This window comes from Camellia sinensis, chromosome 2 (assembly GCF_055761805.1).
Source record: "Camellia sinensis isolate YWXY chromosome 2, ASM5576180v1, whole genome shotgun sequence".
Classification (NCBI taxonomy): Eukaryota; Viridiplantae; Streptophyta; class Magnoliopsida; order Ericales; family Theaceae; genus Camellia; species Camellia sinensis.
Window position 1 is genome coordinate 62165676 of NC_138962.1, and position 24094 is coordinate 62189769.

At 39.0% G+C, this 24094-nt stretch overlaps 1 protein-coding gene across 1 annotated transcript; it reads left to right on the forward strand.

Annotated features, from left to right (window-relative positions):
• The first annotated feature begins 1120 nt into the window (after positions 1-1120).
• On the forward strand, positions 1121-22260 carry LOC145813896 (uncharacterized). The gene is made up of 4 exons (XM_082910187.1): positions 1121-1318; positions 19152-19448; positions 19536-20118; positions 20228-22260. The coding sequence occupies exons 1-4, from the start codon at positions 1121-1123 to the stop codon at positions 21148-21150; spliced, it is 2001 nt and encodes a 666-aa protein (XP_082766313.1). The 3' UTR covers positions 21151-22260.
• The last annotated feature ends 1834 nt before the right edge of the window (positions 22261-24094 follow it).

The window sequence follows — 24094 nt, forward strand, 5'->3', positions numbered from 1 at the left end:
TCAAATCTAGGACTTGCTCATTTTGAGGAGAATACTTGGTCCTAACAACATCTTTTGACTTCCTCACCAGAACCTCCTCCTCGGACTCAGAGTCGTCGTCAGCGGTTTGGCTTGGAGTTGGGGGGAACGGCAGAGGAAGGACATCGGCATTCCTGAGGGAGGAGTCCTTGGGGACATCAAGCCTTTTTAGCAAGGTCATCCAACCAAGGGTGAAACCCTTGTTGCATGCCTTCTTCACTTGCTTTTCATAATCCGCCGTGACATCGACCACCCCTTCGTTGTAGCCCTTCTCGGCGGCCTTGACCTCGGCCTCTTTGGTGGCCAGGGCGTCTTGAAGTTCCCTTTGGGCCTCAACCATCTTGTCATCGGCCTCTTTCAGCTGGGCTTGGAGAACTTTGTTTATCGCCTCAGTAGCACCTACCTTCTCTTCGGCGTCATGTTGAGCCTTGATAGCATCCTCAGCCTGATCTTCCAAGGTCTTTATCTTTGACTACAAGTTCTTATTTGTCTTTTGAAGAGAGGAGACCTCCCTTTTCTTCTCGGCCAACTTCTCCCGATTCTCAAAGGATTGTATTGAAAAGAAATGGGCATGCTGGATGGCCTGAAAGTAAACAGAACAGAAGTTGTTAAAAAAAAATTACAAGTATGGAAAAAACAAAACGAAAGTAGAAGTTGCCAGATAAAGATACTTGAACGGAACGTTGAAGCATCAGAGCGTAATTTTCATACTCGCTCAACTCGACGTTTCGGTCAAGATCACCGGGGAGAAGCAGAGCAGTACTGAGGGCTACGCCGACGTTGATGTCCTCAGCGCTATCGTTGGCCATGACTGGCTTATCTTCCAAGGTAATTTTGGAGGCCCACGGGGAATCATGTTTTTTAGACCCCGAGGTCGTTACAGAAGATGACCTCGGCTTCTTTGATTTTGGGGATTCGGATGACTGGGCCTCAGAACGCCTCTTCCCAGCAGCGGATTGGGACTTGTCACTCTCATGCAAATTGGAAATCGGCAAGGTGTCCTCAGTGTCGACCTGAGTCACATTTGCCTTTGGTTGAGCCTTTTTTATTCTTTTTTGTTTTGGTAGAGGCTAGGTTTGCGTTGGCTGAGCATCAACAGATGATGGGATGCTGGCCAGAAGATCTTTTGCAACAGCTCTTTGGCGGCCCATCTCAGCGGGAAAAGTGGTTCGTCGCCGGCGTTGTCGTTGGGATATCGGGATCAAGTATGGAGCCGAGGTTGATGGCTGCTCAGCTAGATCAGAGGTTGATCCTTGGTCTGCGCGAGATGTGGACGCCACTTCTGGAGTTGTGGCAGAAGGTGGAGAAAGGCTTTTCTTCTTCTTTTTTGGGACGTCGAGGAGAGCTGACTTATAAGTGGAGATAAAGTTGAGAAGCAGAGGGGCCTTCCGCTTGTAAACTAGTAAATTCAGTAGTTTCTTTAAGTCTTTGCTAGGAAAAAAAGACTGATGAAAGCCCTTTGGTGGCTGAGGAAGAACCGCAAAGAAGGAAAAAGCATAGTCATTAGAACAAAATGTTAAAAACTTTATACAAGAAAGCAAGAAAATTTGTGAAGGGTGACCCTTACCAGCTCCTTCCCCGAAAATTATTCGACTAAGGGGATAAAGATGGAGGTCATCGTTTGGCTGAAACTCCCAGTTTCGCGAGACGATGAAGTAATCATCCCCTGCTGCCTTGTTGGAGTCAGGGAGGTCGGCAATGATTTTGTATTCAGTGGACCTTGGCTTGAGGTAATAGATGTGGCCTTTTTCCGATTTCAGGTGATACATGGTTTAACAGTACTGAAAATCGGCAAGATTAATCTTAGCACTCTCTTGTTTGGTAAAGCTATGGTACCGTTAATAACTCGGTAAAAGTTGATGGCAAGTTGCATTGGGTTCAACTTATAGAAATGAAGGATTTGACCGAAAAAAAGGTCAAGTGGAAACCTAAGTCCACACTCAATAAACGCAACCACTGGGAAAGGCATAAGGTTTTCATCGGGCATGATAGAGTCATCCTCCCCAGCCAACCTCAGATGAACGTCGGTCGGGATTTCGAACTCCTGCCTAAAGTACCCTAATTTTTCTGGGGTGTTTACCCTATGTTTCCACATACCCATGATATCGGCTTAAATGAAGGTATCAGATCTCAGGAAGAAGTATTTTGAGAAGGTTTAAAGGATCTCGGCTAAAAACCTAAAAGTGTACTATGGTAAGGGTTTGTATGGATCTACAAGGAGTTCGTCTCAGTTTTTTCTAGCAATTTGTGGGTTTTACAAACAAGTCCCAAACCTAAAGCTATGGAGATGAAGATTGAAGGAACGAATTTGGAAAATAGAAAAACAGGGATCCGTTTCCGAAACAAGAATGGTGATGAAGACATCAAGAAATCAAGACAAAAAGATTGCACAAGTGTATTAGGCCAAAAACAATGGCAGAAAGCAACAGGCATGTGAACAGTGCGAGTGTTCAAGACATGGACAAAGAAAAAAATTATGAAATAAACATGTTTAGATACATGATTCGCAAATCAAATATTCGAGTAAAACAGCAATGGCGACTAAATGATGAAACAGAATTTCATGGAACACAACAAGAACTAAAAACCAGGAAGAGTGGTGACTTACCAGAGAAAAGAAGCCGATGCTTGAGATCGCCGAAGTTAGAAGAACGGCGGTAGCAAAATAGATTGGCAAGAACTTCGACGGAAGAAATTGATGGAGCAAGTTGCAGAGCTTCAGAGCTTGGAAAAATGGAAGATTAGAGGAAGTTAGAGAGAGAAAGAGTTTTGAATAAAGACAATGTAAAGTGAAAAAAACGAAAGGGGGAAACAAGTTTTGTCAAAAACTTGAAACGGCGGCAAAAGAGGGCAATTAATGCGCCTGGAACAGCGAATGTGTCGGACGGTGCATATAGGCGCGAAACGACTTATAAGCGCGTACGGAGTACGATCTAGTAATGAGAAAACACGTGGCTAAACGGTTGAGTTGTTATGTACGACAGCTCATACGCGTAAAGGAGCTCTTGGAATTCTTGATCTTTAAGAAGACATATCGGCCTACGATGATGATCTCGGATTAAGCCAATGTACTAGCATGAGGTACTGATATAGGTTACATCACCTCAGAATGCCAAGGTAATAGAACCTAGGGGGCAGTTGTGAGGATATATTTTCTAAGTACCAACACGTGGCTAAGGTGACGTCGACGTGTCAGCCGAGGTGCCACGTGTCCTGGTCATGACACCGAGGTTATCTTGGCGAGGCCAAGGTTGTAACGCCCTCATAATAATAACATTTAAACCCAACAATTTAGACGTGCATTAGTATAAGAGATAAATATTCTTCTATTCATCAGAGTAGTTCTTTACAAAAGTATTACATGTTAACAACAAAAGCAAATGCCCTACGGGCTTACAGCTTTCCAAGTTAACACTTGGTTACAAAAAGAAGAGTGCTAACTCAATACATATTAAGCCCTTGGCTTGAATTTACATGTAATACATCAAAAGCAAATAAAGAGCAGTCAGTCTGCCTCTAGCCTCTCAAGCTATGTCCTTGGAGGTGGCATGCTACCTGTACTTGAAAATGATGTCCCATAAAGGGTGAGCCACAGCCCAGTAGAAATACACGAAACCAGCCATGAACAATGACTAAAATGCTAGCAGTTGATAGATGGTCAACACAGATACATCCACATATATCACATTTCGATTTCGTGACATTAAGTTCGTGTTACATTTCATTTCTCATATCTTTTCCAACTTTGAATTTGAAAACAAGGCTCAACACCTAGCCAAATAACTTAATGAGATTTAGACTCATCTTACAAACACTTTCAAAATTTCTGAGGGATACACATTTTAATGTTGTATCAATAACACTTAAACCATTCCTACACTTTGCGAAAGATACACATTTCGGTGCTGTATCAACATAATATAGAATCACTTCTATGCTTTACAATTGATAACGATATACATTTTAGTGCTATATCAAATCAATTCAAACACTCCCATAATCAACACTTGATACACATTGTAGTGTTGTATCAATGTCACACAAAACCCGGTTTAGAGGTCCATCCCCTATCTTCCCCTAAACCGTGGAGTACATCCCCTATCTCCTCCCACACAACACATGTATATAAACATGGGTTATATACATTCAATCAGTACATAGAATTAATGTATTATTCCAGTTGCTATATTCAATAGCATACTCAATCGATTAATTTTAGTTTGCCTAATCATCATGTAGTGTCTATAACAATCAAGACTATTCTCCACCGATAGCCCAAAGCAGTTATTTCTATACTGAAAATAAATGCACCAAATGGATATATAATCAATATTTCAACGAGGTGGGCTATGAACGAATCAAACTACACCCTTTAATCCCATACACATCCAATTCCAACATTCTCGATTAAATTCTTCTCTCCTTCAAATTAATTATCCCAATTAATTTATCAATGTAATTAGAGTATTTCTCATAATTAACATCACAAACCCAAGGTTCCATTTTTACTAATAAACCAATATTGATCTCATTTCTCAATGCCAAACATGCATACAAGTTCATATAAACAAAACCCTAACTTTTGTAAAATTACACAAAGGCCCAAACTTTCTCAAAATTACCCACTAACCCCCAACTCATCAAAATGCTAGAATTCAAAGACAAAACTCATGAGAAGGAGTAGGATATCCCTACCTCGAAATTAGAGCTCAAATGGGAAAGGAGAAAAAAGTGAAAATGCTCCAAACACCACGATTCTCAAATCAAAACGAAGCCCCTGACGATCAACACACTTTTTACAAAGACCGGAGGATAGAGAGACACACTAACTAGATCAAACCCTAGAGAGAAGGGAGTTTCTAGAGAGAGGAGCTCTCAAAATAGCTTTTTAGAAAGTAAGAGAGAGAGAGAGAGAGAAAATGTAAAAAGTGATTTTAAAATGCTCAGCTGTCAACTGATATATGACATTCCCGCTCGAGCGGAGAACACAACGCTCGAGTGTCAAGAACAAAAACTAGGTACGCTTGAGCGCAAGAAGTCCCGCTCGAGCGCCAAGACACAAGAATAAAGTACATCCGCTCGAGCGCGAAAACCAGTCCGCTCGAGCGTAGATTTCCCCTTCCCAGAACTTACACCAAAAAGTAATACCCGCTCGAGCGCCAAAGCACCCGCTCGAGCGTAAAGAAACCCGCTCGAGCGTAAAAATCACACCTGCAGAAGTTTTGCAGGGACACGAAAAACTAGGAGCGTGCAATCTCAGCTCGAGCGCAACAAGGCCCGCTCGAGCGGAACGACCAAAAACCTGGCAACAAGATTTCAAACCAAGGTTCAACCCACCTGTTCGAAACATGCCCAACACATCCTAAAACTCAAACAAATGGAATTAAAGGACGACAACAAGATAGATACAACTACTAACTCCACGGAACTGAGCCTGGAGTACAACAGAACAGTAAAGGGACAACCGGGATCGCTATAAAGGTTACCTCCGAAGATATCGGAATCCGAGATAAGCGGATAAGGGACAAGAGTCCTAGAAAGGGGGAAGACTACGGTTAGGAAAGGATAAGACTCTTAGGGAGTTTATCCCAATCCTACTGAGAGTCCAAGATTAATAGTAATCCTAAAGTCCATTAGAGCTAGGCTCCTGTTGGGACAAGGATTGAGTTAGCTATAAAAGAGAAGCACCCCCATGGGTCTAAAGTACGCAATTTAGATTCTGAATAGTGAAATTAACACTATTGTTTATCTTTGAGAGATATACTAACTTGATCGTCGGAGTACCCCCGGGTGGACGAACCACCGCCGGAATCTTCTCTTTCTGTTGCAGGTCAACTAGGTGTCATCTATTCTGCCAGTTCTCTCCAGCTGATTACTGAGTTGGGCAGTGTGATCGGAAAATCGCTTACACATATATTAATGTTTTTGTTTATAAAAGTTTTCATTTATTATTTAAATTCTTCAGCCGGGTATGTATTCATTTATTGTTTAGTTGTATTTTGGATACAGATTAATTTACTCATATAAGTCTCCATACTTTGTATACATATCACATATAAATTTAAGAGACACGCATATTTACAATACTAACAGCTGATGAAAAATTGCATACTAAGTGCAATACATGTGCTCAACCACTAGTATAAAATAAAATAAAAAAATTACTAAAGACAAAAAAAAAAATGCATAAAAGAAATTAAAAAATAGAGAACTTTATTCAAATTTTTCAGAAGTATTTTTTTTATTTTGTACATTTTTTTTTAAATGAATTTTTTTGAAGATTTCTTCACAAATATATACTTTTTAAGTAAATCTACACTAGCTATATCTAAAAAGTTGATTAAAAATGTAGTTCATATTTTATTTTATTTTATTTTTTAAATTACTTAGACAGCAAAAAAAAAAAACATAAAACAATTTTACAGACTAAACCAAAATTGGATTTGCATTAAATGGGGAAAAATTTTTGGGTACCAGAGGTGCAACTGAAGGAGACCCACAAGCCAAACGAACAATCTGAATTTAGATTCAAAAGTATTTAGGGGGTGTTTGGTGGAGTTTTTTGAGTCAATTTATGACTTTTGACTTTTAAAAAGTTATTTTAGATTGTTTGGTTAAACTTATTTCAAATAGCTTCTGATTTTAATAACTTATTTTAAGTCAAAAAAACTTATTCTAAGAAGCTGTTCACCCCTTGTTTCTGATTATCAGTTTCTGTTGTGGACATGTTAATTTACAGTTATATTCTTAGATTTTTTTATTTTTTATTTTTTTAAAACTAGAAAAAGACTCATATGGACTATAAAATATTATTATTATTTTTTATGAGAAATATAGACAAATAGTGAATAAATAAAGAAAAAAAAAAGTTAATTGAAAAAGAACAAACACTACTCAGCAATTTAAATCTATAATCCAACTGGTATACCAAACAGATTAACAGCTTCTGATTAAAGTCATAATCTATAATCTGTTAAGTTATAATCTATAATTTACTTTAACAGTTATACCAAACAGGACCTTAGTACTTAGATGCTATAATTTAAATTTGATTAAGGTACGTAGATCTAAAATTTATCAATTGGAATTAAATTTTGTGAGAAATTTAGTCAAAACCTTTCTATTGGACCTTTATTTAGTGAAAATGACAGTTTAATTTTTTTTTTTTCATAAACCTCCTAAGGAGAAAATACATCATTAAGTAAAGACAAAATAAAATATCATATATTTTTTTCCTTTCTTGGACAATATTATCAGAATAGCATGTTACTGTGAGACAGTGTAATATGTTACTGTCAAATAGAGTAACATGTTACTGCTACTATTTACATCAATTTCAACAGTAATGATTTTTTTTTTAAAGAATTTTATAGTCAACATAACTTTTATTTGATAGACTTTCATAAGAGAATTCTAAAAATATTAAATTTATTAAAACTAATATCTATATCAAAAGTTATATTATTTTAAAATTTAATATTTTGATAATAGTGATATTAGTTAGAACTTTTAAGAAAAAATTTTATACTTACTCTTAATGTATTAAAATTTTATTAGGATGAGATTTTAACTAAATCTCGCAAACTTTGTTAAGTTTCGGACAGGAGTACCCTATTATCAACTTGAACTTTATTATTAATATATATAATAAGGCCTAGTTTGGGAAGACTAAATAAGTGTACTTTCTGACTTTTTATGAAATATGGGTTGAGCTTGAGTTGATTTTTTTTTTATTGTTCATTTAAATCATACTCCAATATAATTAGTTCTATTACTTGATAGATATCAAATAATTTTGGATAAAATATAAATACATTTTTTGAGATTTATTTAAAATATAAATTATCTCTTGTGATTTTAAAAATTACATCCTGCCTTTTGAAATTTCTAATTTTATAACAATTGACCTCTTTTATAATAAATCACTAAGTCAATTAACAATTTTTAATTATATCAGAAATATATTTTAATTAATAATTCAATTAATTTTATTTTTGTATAATAGATCAATTAGAAATTTTAATTTTTTAATTAATTTTGTTATATAAAAATTCTTACAATAATGAGATATTTATAATTTTTTAACTACAAAATTGTATTTTAAATAAATCTTAAAAAATATATTTATAATTTACCCAATAATTTTTTAGAAAATTCTACTTACCCTACCAAATAAACTCCTTACATCTATTTTCTTTTTATACCATTCATAAACATTTGAAATTTTATTTTCTCATTACATTTATTATAATGCCAAATTTACCTTTTATCTTCTCAGATACAAACCCTACCCTTATCTCAATCATCATCTTAGGCACCACTAGCGAATCCCGCCTCACCGCCCTTTTCTCTCACGTCGACCCAACCATGCCCTTCATCTCCTCTCCAATTGCGCTTCTCAATCACACAACAATCGCAAACTAATGCCGCTTATCTTTCCCACGAATGCGAGTGAGACAGAGAGAGAGAGAGATCTGGTCTAGATCTCTGCAAATCTGGAAGAAGAAGAAGAAGAAGAGGAAAGAAAAAGCAAAAGCGAGAGAGAGAGAGAGTGGGCAGCAACAAATCTGGTGCAGATATGTATATATAAAAAGAAGAAGAAAAATAATAAGAGAATAAGAAGATAGCGATGTAAGAGGGTGGATGAGCTAAGTTGTGATGGCGAGAGTGGGCAGCGACAAGGCTATTTGCAACGAAGCGATGGTGCTATTTGCAATCGGACGGCAAAGGGCAGAGCTAAGTTGCGATGGCGAGTTGGGAAAGAAACTGGTTCATGATGGAGGTAGGGTTGGGTTGCGATGGTGGAGTGAGTTGTGGGTGGGTAGAGTAGGAAACGTTGTCGTTGGTGGAGAAGTCCCCGAAGATGGAAGTTGAGGTTGCCAGAGACGAAAGCTGGGATCACCGGCAGCAGTAAAGTGGTGGTTGCCGGGAGAGATGATAGTAAAAAAGTGGGTGGGTTAAAAATTAGGATTAGGATAAGGCTTTTGAGGGATTGTTTGTTAATTTTAAACAAGGACAAAACTGTAATAAAAAATTTAACAGTGATTAGGACCGTCTCATATTCTCGGGAGCATCTATTTACACACACCAAATACCCTTTTTGCACATCTTTTTCACTATACACACCAAAAAAATTAATTCTTAATTAATCTACTCACTACACACACAGTTTATTCCACATCTGCCCTCACACACACACACCCCCCAACCCCAAACCCAGCTCTCTCCCAACGGTGCAAATACACACACCCATTGAAGCTTAAGCTACATCTTCAACCTTGAGGATACATACACCCATTGAAGCTTAAGCTACATCTTCAACCTTGAGGATACACACACCCATTGAAGCTTACCGTGTGCAAATACACACACACAGCTTTCATCCCCAAATACACATACAGAGCTTTCATCTTCAACCTCTGTCAGTAACAATAAATCACAAACCTACTGTTGAAATAAATCACAAATGAATTAATCAAAACGTAGAGTTTTGTTTTTATCATTTTGAAAACGGACGAAGGCCCACGGAGTGTAAACAAATCGTTCGGAACTGGTTTGCCGAAATTAATTCATTTGTTCGGAAGTAGGATTCCGAAATTGGTGATTTATTTCAACAGTAAGTTTCCGAAACTTTTTGATTATTTCGGCAGTCAACTTCCGAATATATTAAATTCAAACAACAATCAAGTTCCGAAATTAATTTTTTGTTTCGGATTTCAACTTTCGAACAGTATATATACTTTTGGTTTTAAACTTCCGAACAGTGTTTTTCTTTTTTTTCTTTTTTTTTTCTCCCTTCTTATGTATATTCTTTTTACATTTGTGGTAATCTCTTATTGAGTGATAAATAATTTGAGAAAATGTATTAAAATTTTAATTATTGTAACATAATTTATACCTATATGAATCAATCACTACGTATTGTATTTGATATTATTTTCAAATGTAATGACATTGCATGTTTTGTATAACATCACAAATTTTTAATGGCATTATAAAGATTAATTTGCAATTCGAAACTGTAAATTTGGTATACAGTTTGCAAAAAAAAATTTTTACTTCATTCGGAAGTAGTTGTCCGAATTTATTTTCAACTTTCGGAAGTTGAATGTTGTAAAAGTTAACTTTGTTCGGACAACAACTTCCGAAATTAAATAATTGGTTCGGACAACAACTTCCGAAATTTATTTGTTTGTTCGGACAACAACTTCCGAAAATAAATAATTATTTCGGTAGTAGATTTCCGAACCAAATAACACAATTCGGCTCTAGTTATCCAAACGACGCTGAAAAAAAAAAAAAAAAAAAAAAAAAAAAAAAAAAAAGAAACTCACATTTCCTTCGCTATGTTTCTCATAAACACTTATTTGCTGATTTTTATAAGATAAATCCTCCATATCAATGATGAATGAGGAAGAAGCTATGAATAAGGAAGGTTGAAGCTTCAGTTTCAACGTGAAGTTTGGATGTATGCATTGAGATGAACGTGAAGTCAGGATGTGTGCATTGAGATGAATTTGGTTGATGTCTAAAATAGTAATTTCATTTAGGGATAAAATTGTAATAAAATTAAATATCATTAAGTGTGTGTATAGAGGGGATTAGGTGTGTGTATATAGAAGCTCCCCATATTCTCACTCCCATCACCTCCACACACGTGGAGGTTCGTGAGTGAGAGAGAAGGAAAAAAAAATTAATAATTTTTTTGCTTAGGATGAGTTATAATAATTTTTCTTCCGTTATGTTTGTTTGGGGGATTTTAAAAAGAATTTGAAAAAAAAAAGAACAATATATGTGAAATATGATTTAAATATATTTATATTTTATTTAATTTTGTATTTTTTTTTTCTTTTTAAATCCCTTTAAAAAAATTTCAACCAAACATAGCGTTAAGATGTGAAAAAAAAAAAATACATTAGCCCCTATAAATTTAATATAAATTATATAATTATATTGAGTTAATTTAATATTTTAATTTATATAAATTTTATTTTCATCTGTAATTTATGAGTGTCATAAATTTATTTCTCCGTTTGCATAGTAGTTGCATTAAATAAAATTTTAAGTATATTTATAAAATAAAATAAAAAATTAAAAAGTCTAAAAAAATTGAAAAATATTAAACAGGTGTTTGACGAAAAGTAGAAGGGTAGTCCGTTGAAAAAATGAAAAAAATGACCAATCAGTGGCGTCCACGTCGTAGATGCAACCAGCTAGCTGGGTCACGTTCTCGTATCACACTTGTCGTTGTTGGCATCACACGCAGATTCACGTGACTTAGTGGGTCGGTCACGTCCCAATAATTAATGTAACAACAGAGGCTGTCTGGAAATACACTACTTTAATGAATGATGTTACATATATTAATTAATATATTAATATTAATTATAATTTTATTATTAAATCTATTTATTATATAAATTATAAATATTAAAAATATTTATATTTATATCTATATCTATACTATATATTAAGTAAAAGAGGGTTTTTAAACTCAATTTTTGTGGGAGTTTCAATCTCTCAATTTAAATTGTTTGATTTTTTGATTTTAAAAAAAAAAACTTTAACATTTATTAACTTCTCCCAACCCCCAAATCTTACTCTCATAATAACACTTTAATGCATTAAGAACAAGTATAAAAAAAATTCTTTAAAATTCAACACATGAATTACTTGAAAAGTCCCAACACATATGATTATTATTCATTATAATAATACTTTAATGCATTAAAAACAAGTATAAAAAAAATTTCTCAAAAAGTTCAACACATACGATTATTATCAAAATATTAAACTTTAATATAATATAATAAAAAAAAGACATTGAATTTCTTGAAAAGTTCAACACATATGATTATTATCAAAATATTAAACTTTAATATAATATAAAAAAGAAAAAAAAAAGACATTTAAAAAAAAACATTTAAAAATCGCAATTCACATATATTGATAATTATATACTATATATCTATACTATATATTAAGCAAAATGAGATTTTTAACCCCAAATCTTGTGAGAGCTCCAATCTCCCAATCTAAATTTCTTAATTTTTTGATTTAAAAAAAAAAAAAACCTTAGCATTTATTAACTTCTTCCAACCCCCAAGTCTTACTCTCATAATAACACTTTAATGCATTAAGAACAACCATAAAAAAAATTCTTCGAAATCCAACACATGAATTCCTTAAAAAGTCCCGACACATATGATTATTATCCCTCATAATAATACTTTAATGTATTAAGAACAAATATAAAAAAAAATTCTTGAAAAGTTCAACACATATGATTATTATCAAAATATTAAACTTTAATATAATATAATAAAAAAAAAGACATTGAATTCCTTGAAAAGTCCAACACATATAATTATTATCAAAATATTAAACTTTAATATAATATAAAAAAAGAAAAAAAGCAGACATTTAAAAAAAAAAGACATTTAAAAATCACAATTCACATATATTGATAATTATATACTATATATTAAACAAAAGGGGGTTTTTAACCCCAAACCTTGTGGGAGCTCCAAACTCCCAATCTAAATTTCCTGATTTTTTTATTTAAAAAAAAAAATCTTAGCATTTATTAACTTCTTCCAACCCCCAAATCTTATCCTCATAATAACACTATAATGCACTAAGAGCAAGCATAAAAAAAATTCTTCGAAATCCAACGCATATGAATTCCTTGAAAAGTCTTAACACATATGATTATTATCCCTCATAATAACACTTTAACGCATTAAGAATAAGCATAAAAAAAATTTCTTAAAAAGTTCAACACGTATGATTATTATCAAAATATTAAACTTTAATATAATATAATAAAAAAAAAGATATTTAATTCCTTGAAAAATTATTTAAAAATCGCAATTCACATATATAGATAATTGTAAATATATTAAGAAAAATGGAGTTTCTAAACCCCAAGCCTTGTAGGAGTTCTAATCTCTCAATCTTAATTTTTTTAATTTTTGATTTAAAAAAAAAACTCAGCATTTATTGATTTGGTCAAAATCTCCTGATCAACATTTATTAACTTTTTTCAATCCACATGTCTGCATTTATTGATTTGGTCAAAATTCTTGATTAGCATTTAAAATTTCCTTATACAAATAATTATAAATACAGCCTGTGCATAATTACTGCAGTAGCCTTTTTAATTTTTCCTGTACACTGTGGTTAGTGATAAGATTGTTAAATTATTTTTATAAAAAATCTTAAAAAACAAAATTTATATATTAAAATAAAATTAAAACAAATATAAATATCTATAATTATCCTGTGCATAGCACGAGTGATAGGCTAGTCTATACTATATATTAAGCAAAATGGAGTTTTTAACCCCAAGCCTTGTGGGAGCTTCAATCTCCCAATCTAAATTTCCTGATTTTTTGATTTAAAAAAAAAAAAATCTTAGCATTTATTTACTTCTCCCAAGTCCCAAGTCTTACCTTCATAATAACACTTTAATGCATTAAGAACAAGTATAAAAAAAAAATCTTTGAAATCCAACACATATGAATTCCTTGAAAAGTCCCAACACATATGATTATTATTCCTCAGAATAACACTTTAATCCATTAAGAACAAGCATAAAAAAAATTTCTTGAAAAATCCACCACATATAATTATTATCAAAATATTAAATTTTAATACAATATAATAAAAAAAAACGTTTAATTCCTAGAAAAGACCAACACATATGATTATTATCAAAATATTAAACTTTAATATAATATAAAAAAGAAAAAAAAAGACATTTAAAAATCACAATTCACATATATAGATAATTGTAAATACAATCCGTGCTGTAGGAGAGGGTTCAAGAAAGGAGTTGGAAAATTCGAAGATCTTCAAAGATCCTTGAAGAATAACTTCGAATTCTCTAGAATATGATGAGAGGCTTAGATTCTTCAATAATCTCAACTTAGGAACACAACAACAAAGGAGATGATGGAGATAAGAGATTGGGTGAAGAAGAAGGCAAAATGGCTAGAGAATAGAATAATGGCAAGGCTCTCCCATTGATCTCCCACTTTCACTCTCAAGGTTGATAATGGAGAAGGGAAATTAGTTCTTTCCCAAGAGTTAAAAATCTCCAAAATCCATTGCCTTGTAAAGCTATGGGTGGGTGCTATTTATAGGCACCTCATGATATAGGATGGAGCCCATGTGCAAGGCACATGGGGGATATTCTCTCTAACCACCTTGTCCGAGGAGGTGACCTCTCCGAGGAGGTGACTTCTCCGAGGAGGTGACTTCTCCGAGGATGAGAAAACCCCGAAGAGGAGATCACTCCCTCGGCGAACCCTTCTTCTTAGCCACACCTAACCAATGATCCCCAATCATCCCAAAGGGTCAGGGGTAGTCCCAGAGGACGTCCTGCCGCAAAAATATTGCCGAGTCTCATGGACCCCCCGGGGTCGTGCCACCTCGACCCGGGTATAGGCTAGTTTAACCGAAGAGTGAATTTGTCTCCACTCACCGTCCTCGGGATCGGGTCCTTTGTTCGAACTCCATTACGCCCATGGTTCTGGTGCGTAGATCCCGGAAAGCTCCGAGCCCGCAAGTGTTCTGGGACTCATTAACGGAGCGACTTCTAGATTGCGTCTGAATCCGTTCGAAGCCAAGTATTTCGAACCTCTAGGTTCGTGGATCCGAACCCTTTCGAGTCCGAGTGCCTCGGATCTCTAGGCTTGCCTAATACCCTTTCGAGTCCGGGCCTGAGTAAGTCTCTAGGTTCGTGGATCCGAACCCTTTCGAGGCTTAGAGCGATTCAATCCGTTTGATGGCGATAAATCTGGGCCCACCGATTCTTGGACTTGCGATAAATTCGGGCCCACTAATCTTGGGCTATTGGGCCTAAATAATTTAGTGGGCTCAAATTAGCCCCTCTTACATTTGCCCCTTGCGTGTATGAGAAATTTTAAATTTCTCAGACATGCATACGGTCATTTCTTCGACCCTGTTTCGCATCACGTTCCCCAAAAAAAAAACATTTTGTCATGACAGAGCCTACGGATAAAGTTGATGACGCACTTCATTTTTTTTTTTTTTTTTTTTTTTTTTTTTTTTTTTTTTTTTTTTTTTTTTTAAGAACATCTCAATATATATATATATATATATATATTTCATTCCAAGCAAAAAAATAAAGCACACCGACCCTCATTTTTTATTTTAGAAGGATAAGGCCCATTATTTATTTTTATATATATACATATATATCCTTACGAGGACCATAAATTTTTTTGACCTAGTCTCTTTTTATCAAACCCTATACTCAGCCGCCTCTCTCTAACAGAGGCAGATTCATATTCAGACTTCATCTTCTTCAAGAAACTCTGCTTCGCCGTTTGCTCATTGCCGACTGCCTCCTTTTTTCATTAAACCAGGGGCTGCTGCAATTTGTACACTAATTTTCATCATAGCTTCAAGCAACACCGCCGACCTAGCCCCGCTCCGACTGCCGCAGACGTCGCGGCCTAGCCATCGTCGCGACCTAAGCTGCTGCTCACCGTTGGTGTTCTATTTCGGTTCATCGACGCAGCTTGCACACCGAAGCTCGATTTCGACGACCAGCGCCGACACCGACTCGTCTGCGACGCCACTGCTGCTGCTACGGTTGGCCAGATCCGACACCAGCTCCGCCGTGGTATCACGATTGTTGCTTGCTTGCTTGCGGCTCAGTTCCGACTATCGCGAACATCACAGCCCAAGACAGCACCGACGCCGCTGCTACTGCCGGCTTCGACTGCCCAGCTTCATCGCCAATTCACAATCAGCCTTTCTGCAACATCACTGCTCCTCCACTGTCCAACGTTCTTCCTCATCTTTGCTTTTAGTAGGCATTTCAAATATATATATATATATATATATATGGCTCATGATGTATATATATTATATATTTTTATTTCATTATATTTTTTTTTAGACTCCTCTTGAATGGGACCAACACAGTTTTTTTTTTTTTTCTTTGTGAACAAAGCAGAGCTGCTGCCGTTTGCATTGAACTTCCTCGTGGCTTCAAGCGACGCCGCCAATCTGCCCCAACGCCGTGACACAGCCACTGTTTTGTTTCAGCGTCACGACTGCCGCAGTCGTGTAATCCAGGCTGTTGCTCGCCCTTGGTGCTTCACTTCAGCTTAGTGAGCTTAGAGGTTCAAGCACGCCGAACCTTGGTTTCGCTCCCATAATCGCTGAAATCCGCCTCTATTTGCATATCGATTGTTGTCTTCAACCCTCCGAGTGCCGCTGTCAGCCTCTCTCTGCTCCACCTCCGATCACTGTTGACTTCAACGGTTCCAACACAGACCACACACGTTCGCCCTCTCAACGCAACGTGTGTGGTCTAGCTCAGCCTAGCTCAATCTTGTTGATCTTGATCGACGCCGACTCAGCTACATCTTCAACACTGCCTCCGTCCTCAACTCTCCAACGCCGACTACGCACGTTGCCCTTTCAACGCGACGTGTGAGTGGGCCTGCCTAGTACTGCTTGGCGTCGGCCTCAGGTGTGTCTGGCTTACGTTTTGTAGTCTTGTCACTACTTCCAGCCGTGCTCTTCTTCCATTGGCGTGAATCTGTGAGTAACTCTTTCAATTGTTTTATATATATATATATATATATATATATATTTGTGTGGTGGCAGCTCTTGTAATAAATAAATGAATAAATTCACTTTCCTTCTTATTGATGGATCTTTGTGCTCAAGAAATAGATATATAAACCCATGCATTGCTATATTAAATAAAATGAATCCATGCTTGAACTTCCATGTTCTGATACATTAAATAAAAATAATATCGGTGATTTGAAATCCCAATGTGAATCTTGAATTTGTTTGGGCTTTGCAATTTTTGAAATAAGTTGTGGGATTTATTTAAACGATTTTTCTGACTTGAAATTTGCCAAAGAAATTCTGGACTATTGCATAACTTGAACCATTGCTGCTGAATTTTTTTGCCCTCGTAATAGAATATCTGCCACCTGAATTGAGCAAATAATATTGACTTGGGAAGAACATTCTTGTAGCTTGCACGTCAATCCATCAAATCTTGCTACTGATAAGCAATGTAATATACTTCGGATCTCGGGCCTGAAATTTACTATTGAACTTCACTGTGTCCAAATTTTGAGCCCCGTATAAATTGGACCTTTAATATGGAACATAGTGACTTTAAGAAATTGACCCAATTGAACTTCATCATGAAGCGACCTCTGACATTGCACCTCTTATTGATGATAGAAGGCGAAAATCTATATGTTGATGATGCACCCATTGGTATTAAAATTTGTTGAGCTTGAAGAATATCCGAGAAAATGAATTGTTGATGACGTCCGAAGTTGAATTTGTTGATAAACCCATCATGTTGCATGTCACAATATTCTGAATTTTAATACGGTCAACTCTTTAATATTTATACAGGTTATTTCAGCCATATGTCTTCTCGAAAGAAACCCGCTGTCCCGGGGTCATCGGAACCGGCTCTCATGAAAGAGAGGGATGTACCTCCGGCATCTGAGTGGAGGAAATCTCCTTATTTTGGTCGGAAGGACCCCTTCTGGCGGGCGGCTACCTCCACCACTTCTCTTCTATCTCCGAAGGCGGCTCCATTATGTCTCACTGAGGACACTGACTCTGGACATGAGGCCCTCATTTCTCCTTCCTCGGTGCTACGCTTTCGGATTGAGCAGGGGGACTTTCCATACTGTTATCCTCAGTTCAAGGCCTTCTCAAACCCTCCTTTCGGTTGGCAAGAGTGGGTCGATGATGTCCTCTCGGACAAGAGCCTCTGTCAACGACTTCAAGAGGCCCGGCTATTGATCCCGGTGAAAATATCTAGATCTCTATCCATCCGTCGCAACAATGCTAGCCTGGAAGCCATGGCTCTTCGGTGGAGCACCGAGACACACACCTTTATACTTGGCCAGCACGAGATGGGGCCCACCCTTGAGGATGTGTTCATGTTGCTGCGCCTGGAAGTGACCGGCCCTGATGCCTTCGACCCTGAGCAGACACCCCCCGAAGATGATTCTTTGATCCAATCTCTGAAGCTAAATCTTCAAACTTGTGGTCGGTGGAGTTCTGTTTTTGATGGTTCAGCGAGGAGGACTAGTCGAGTAAGGACGGACCGTGCCTCCTATACTGCATGGATCCGTCACTTCTTCAAGGATCTTCAGCCCTTGGCCAGAGATGCTGATCCTGACTCTCGGGAGTATGAAGCCGGTCCGATGTATGGCTCCAGGCTCTATTTCTTGGGATTTCTGGCTTGCTTCCTTTCATTCTTCATTCTTCCGAGCACACCTCCGGATTCCCTCAATCCTTTCGTCTTCCCCTTGGCAGTCAGGCTCTTTAGAGGAGATCGGATCCCTTTGGCTCCCCTATTTCTTGGGAATCTCTATTATCGGCTGGATCTACTACATCGAGATATGGTTCGCTCCGTGGGTCGATATGAGCCTGTCTCCTTCATTCACAGCCAGTTCCTACTTTGTTTCTTCTTCGAGAGGTTCCCAAAATTTGCCCCTGCTCCAACTGTATTCGAGGCGGAGGTTCTTCGGGAGATAGTGGATAAAGATGGCATCCCCGTGCTCGATACTGATGGGTCTCGGACATTTGAGAAAGCGAAGTCTTGCCAGCCATTGATTACACGTTGGTCACGTATCATTTCCACCTTATCCTTGAATACTCTGGTGGATGATCCCCGACGCTTTGTGGCACGGCCGTATGTATGCCCACCTGTAGGTGTGGCCACACCGCTTATCTATCATGGTTCCTCCCGCTCGGTGTCCTTTCCTTTGCCGAAGAACATCCCTGCACCCCTTGTTGATATGCTGATTATGATCCGTCCGAGTTCATTACCGGTGTGGCATGAGGAAGGCGTTGATAGTGCCGTTTATAGGCCTGACCGTGTAGCATGTCAATTCGGGTTTGATCAATGTGCCCCGGGGCCAGCACCTCATTTATTATCATTTTCAGAGAGCTACGGGCGCTTCAGTCGCCGGCTTGTACACACCATGCTTCCCATATCCGGCTCTTTGACGATGCCAGGCTTGAGCCGAGTAGGGGGTTTCACCCCCTCTTTCAGGCGGTATTGGCAGAAGAATATCGATGCGTTTATTGCATTTGTCCAGAGCAGACCGACCGTATGTTTGCCTCCGCCGATTTATAAGAAGGATTCTTCTCTTCGGCTACCCGAGAGCCGAAAATCTGACCACATGTACGAGAGTTTCTTCACCTCATCTGCTCCAACTGACCCTTCTGCTCGGGCATCTGCTTCTAGCTTGGCAATTACTTCTCCGGAGCCAGTCCCTTTGGCAATTACTTCTCCGGAGCCAGTTCCTCGGACGACCCGCCTTAAGAAGATGGCTCACAAGAGGACTTCTGATGCCAGTCCTTCCGCTTCTCGCCTTTCCAAAAGGCTTCATGAGGTACCCGAAATTTTTGATTTGAAGCTACTTTCCTTTTTGCGACTATACCTTCTAAAATGAAAACTTTTATTTGTCCATGTTGTGTAGGATCCTGCGGTTGTTGACGTTCTCAGTACCGGGGCTCCTGGCCATGCTGCCTCCCCCAGGCCGGACTCAGACTTGGACGACACCCTTCCTTTGTCTGCAAGACTTGTGAAGATGCGCACCTCTCGTATAGCAGTTATAGATGATGACGATGATGAGGCTGAGTCCTCCGATCATTTTTGTGACCTTATTCCACGCATGCGTCGTCACTGCCCTACCGTAGTTGAGGAGGAGCGCTATCTTGGTGACGAGGTTATTGGGGCTCACCGTTCTGATGTTGAGATTACTGGAGGGACTGATGCCACAGAAATTGATGCCGTAGGCCATGCTTCTAGAAGCAATGTAGAGACGAGGTGCGCCTCTGGGAATGGTGTGGAGGTGGATGTGCTAGAAATCTCTGAGACTCGCTCTGGCACTTATGGTAATTCTCATCCTCCGGTCCTCCTTCCTTCTTCAGGGATGACTGCTACTGTTCAGGCTTTGTCAGACATTGAGATCGATCAGGTGCTCTCTATACGGCCAAGTGACCTTGCTGATGCTAGGAGTCCTTCAGTTGCTCCGGCTTTGCATATTGATTCTCCCTCTGGTAATCTTTCTTTCTGAAGTTTGTCATTTACTTCTATCTGTGAGAAATCTTTACTCAAATGGCTTTCCTGTTCCCTACCTCTAATAAGGCTTTCTTATCTTTTCTTCAGTGTTAGCTGCTAACGGGGTCTTGCCTTCACCTACCTCAGACTCTGCTCCAGTGTTAGCTGCTACCGGGGTCCTGCCTTCACCTGCCTCGGACTCTGCTCCAGTGTTAGCTGCTACCGGGGTCCTGCCTTCACCTGCCTCGGGCTCTTCTCCGACTCTCTTTGTAACTCCTCACGGTTCTCCTTCTCAAGGGGGGACACCTGCCTTTGAGACGACTGCCAGAGGTTCCTCATCGCCAGTGCCTTCAAATATTTTGGATCTGAATCTTAGTGATTTCCACATTGATAGTGATGCTTTTGGTCTTTCCCCTTATCGTTCGGCATTCTCAGGCTCGGGACCTCTGCCGGGAGTTACCCCTCCGGGTGGTTCATCTAACCCGATAGACATTGGGGAGATTCCTGAGACTAGCAGCTTTCCGGCCCCAATTCATCCTTCAGCTTCTGGCAAAGTATCATTTCTCCATTATTGGGTAGCTCCTGAGTTTGCTTCAGTTCTACAGCTTGTGCATTCAAGTTACCCGGAGACCTTTGCTTCATTTGCTTGCCAGTGTCCACTCATTCAGACTGCTCTTCTCGAGTCTTTTGCCACTATCTTATATAGCTTGGACAGGCAACGGTTGTGTGACCTTAATGGGAAAGTAGTCGAGACTGCGTATCAGGGGATCTCTGACATGGAGCGTCACCAAGTGGACTTATCATGGCTTCGGAAGCGCCTGGATATAGCTTCGAACGCCAGTCATCAGCTGGAACTTATGTCTGTGCTTGCCTCTTATCGCACCTCTATAGATGAGATAAAGGTAACTCTTCGTGAACTTGAGTCGGGTTATGCTCGGGCCTTGGAGACTTTAGAGGCACACTCTACTATTTGTCCTCCAGATGTAGATATGACGGGCAGCTTCTTCGAGGGTGTCTTTAGGAAAGATTGAGTTTTTTTTTTTATCATTACTTTCTTGCCCCTTTCGATAAAAATGTTTTATCTAGGACAATGCAATGAAATGACAAAATTTTTGTTGTTTGGATATTTTCGCATTGTTTTCTCATTCTACTTGATAAAATATTTATTTCGAATGATACAATGGAAAGAACAATCATATGCACATGTTTATAAAAGCTGAAATATTCTCATTAGTTCTTCAACTTTCTTGGCAAAAGTATAATAGATTCACTGCAAGTGATGGGATAAAACATACACCATAGAGAAAACCAGCTTCTTCATAGCGTAAGGGAAATACGACTTTTAGACAAAGTAAGAAAATGAAAATGAATTTCAACATAGATGAGTCCAACTATGGGTAGTAATGCTTGATAAACTTTGCATTGAGCGGTCCAGTTCGGAAGCCATCTTCAACCCTTACAAGCTTGTAGTACCCACTTGAGCTGGCCTGAACCACCTTGTAGGGCCCTTCCCATTTTGGAGAAAACTTGGGCAAAGATTGTCCTCGCATGATTGGGTCTACAATCTTCCATACTAGATCACCTTCTTCAAACTTCCTTGGTATCACAGTCTGGTTATAGGCTCGGGCGATAGACTCATGATACCTTTCCATGACTTTTGCAGCTCTGTCATGCTTTTCCTCTAACGCTTCCAATCTGGTGGTTCGAGGCTCCAATACCATCCCCGAGGCGAGAGCCATTCGAGCAGATGGCGTTTCCAACTCTATAGGTAACACTGCCTCGGACCCATACACAAGGGAGTAAGGAGTTGCTTGAGTTGGCTTTCTCTTTGAAGTGCGATACGCCCATAGGGCTACTATCAACTGTTCGGACCAAGTCCCCCCAAACTCATCCATCATCTTGCTCAGAATCCTTATCAGTGTCTTGTTTGTGGCTTCCGCCTGCCCGTTCCCTTTTGGATAGTAGGGTGTGGATTTGTGATGCTTCACTTGGTAAGTCTCTAGGAGGCTCTTCACATATTTGTTTATGAAGGGAGTGCCGTTATCCGAAAGGATGGTGTTTGGTACCCCAAATCGGCAAATGATATTCTCCTTGATGAAGTTCGCGACTGCAGGCCCCGTAGCGTTCTTCAGAGGAATTGCTTCGACCCACTTTGTACTCAATTCTGTGGCTGCGAGAATCCACTTGTACCCCTTAGAAGATGTGGAGATGGGCCCTATCAGATCAAAAGCCCAAGTATGGAACGGCCATGGCGTTCGGATACTATGCAGGTCTACAGCTGGAGCATGGATCAAATTTCCGTGTTTCTGACAAGTCTGGCACCTCTTCACGTGATGGGATGCATCTGACTCCATGGTCGGCCAGTAATACCCAAGGTGTATAAGTTGTTCGAACAGCCGAGCCCCTCCTTGATGTTCAATCTCGTGGGCTCTTCCGAGGACTAGATCTGACTCCTCCTTGGAGAGACACCTCAGGGGAGTGCCCTCAATACTTCTTCTGTAAAGCTTGTCCTGATCAAGAAAGTACCGCCTCGCTCTCCTCTTGAGGTGTGCAATGTCCCTCGGGCTCTCAGGTAGTGTTCCCTCTTTGAGATAGTCAATGTAGACTTGCCTCCAGTCAAGGGTATCAATTTCAAAGCAACTCTCATCCTCCCGGATGTATGACTGACACTTGGGGCATTCCTTCTGTAATTGATTCGAGTCCTTCTCCATCTCGGGCCAATAATAACCTTGTCTTTGGATTCTTCTGTACAGACTGATATCCCCATCTCCGCAAGACTTTTCGTGGATCTGTTGTAGTCGGAAGCTCGCTTCTTGTTGGCCAACACACCGGGCTAGGAATCCGGTACCTCCTCGGAAGTAAAGTTCACCTTGAATAATTGTGAATTGGGCAAGCTTGGCCATAGTCAGTTTTCCAACTTTGCTTCTGAGTTGCTCAAGGACTTCTCCTCTCCAGTTCTCCGGAAGGCCTTTGTCTTCGGGTATTGTTGAAGGTTCTGTTCTCTTCTTGATAACAATTGTTGCCTCTTCTTCTGGAATGTCAACTCTTGCCCCTAATGTTGCGAGGGCATCTGAAAACTTGTTGTCGGAGCGAGGCACATGCTCTATTTCGACCTTCTGAAATTTGTCAAGAAGCCTTTGGACTGTTGTTCGATATGTGGCCAAGGCAGGCTCCTTTAAGACGAACTGTCCTGAAACTTGCTTCACTATCAGCTTTGAGTCCCCCCGGATCCGAATCTTCTTGATACTGTGCTTCTCAGCTGCTATCAAGCCTAAAATAAGAGCCTCATACTCGGCTTCGTTATTCGAACAATGGAAATCCAGTTTATAAGACAAATATAACTTTTCCCCACTTTTGCTTGTAAGGACTATCCCGGTTCCTCCCTTCCCTCCGGCTGCTGCTCCGTCAAAGCTCAATGTCCAGAAGCTTTCCTCGGAAGCCATAGCTGCGTGCACCTCTCCTCTTAATTCTTCATTCACTGGTTCATAGTCACCACTTGGAAATTGGGCAAGGAGATCAGCTAAGGCTTGGCTTTTGATCGCCTTGGGGGCTACACATGTGATCTCGAATTCACCCAATGCTAACAACCATCTTGCCACCTTCCCGGTTAGAGCAGGCTTGCTGAGGAGGTATCGGATTGGATCACTTCTAGTAACAATCTGAATCTGATGTGCTAGGAAGTAATGTTTGAGCTTTTGGGCAGTGAATACCAAAGCTAAACAATGTCTCTCTACTGGAGTATATCGGACTTCTGCTCCTCGAATCTTCCGACTGATGTAATACACCGGGCGTTCTACTCCATCTACATCTTGGACCAATAATGCCCCTATGGACTTGGGGGTTGAAGTTAGGTACAACATTAGAGGCACCCCAGGCTGCGGGGCTATCATGGTCTGAGGCGAGGTCAAGGCCGCCTTGATTCTCTCAAAGGCCTTTTGGTGCTCTTGGTTCCACTCGAACTTGGCATCTCCTTTT

Bases quoted from the DNA above. Each gene is read 5' to 3' on its own strand.
- LOC145813896 (XM_082910187.1), top strand. From the start codon at position 1,121: ATGGGATGCTGGCCAGAAGATCTTTTGCAACAGCTCTTTGGCGGCCCA. The intron at 1,319-19,151 runs GTGGAGAAAGGC...GCATTTGTCCAG, and splicing joins TTCTGGAGTTGTGGCAGAAG to AGCAGACCGACCGTATGTTT. The intron at 20,119-20,227 runs GTAATCTTTCTT...TCTTTTCTTCAG, and splicing joins GCATATTGATTCTCCCTCTG to TGTTAGCTGCTAACGGGGTC.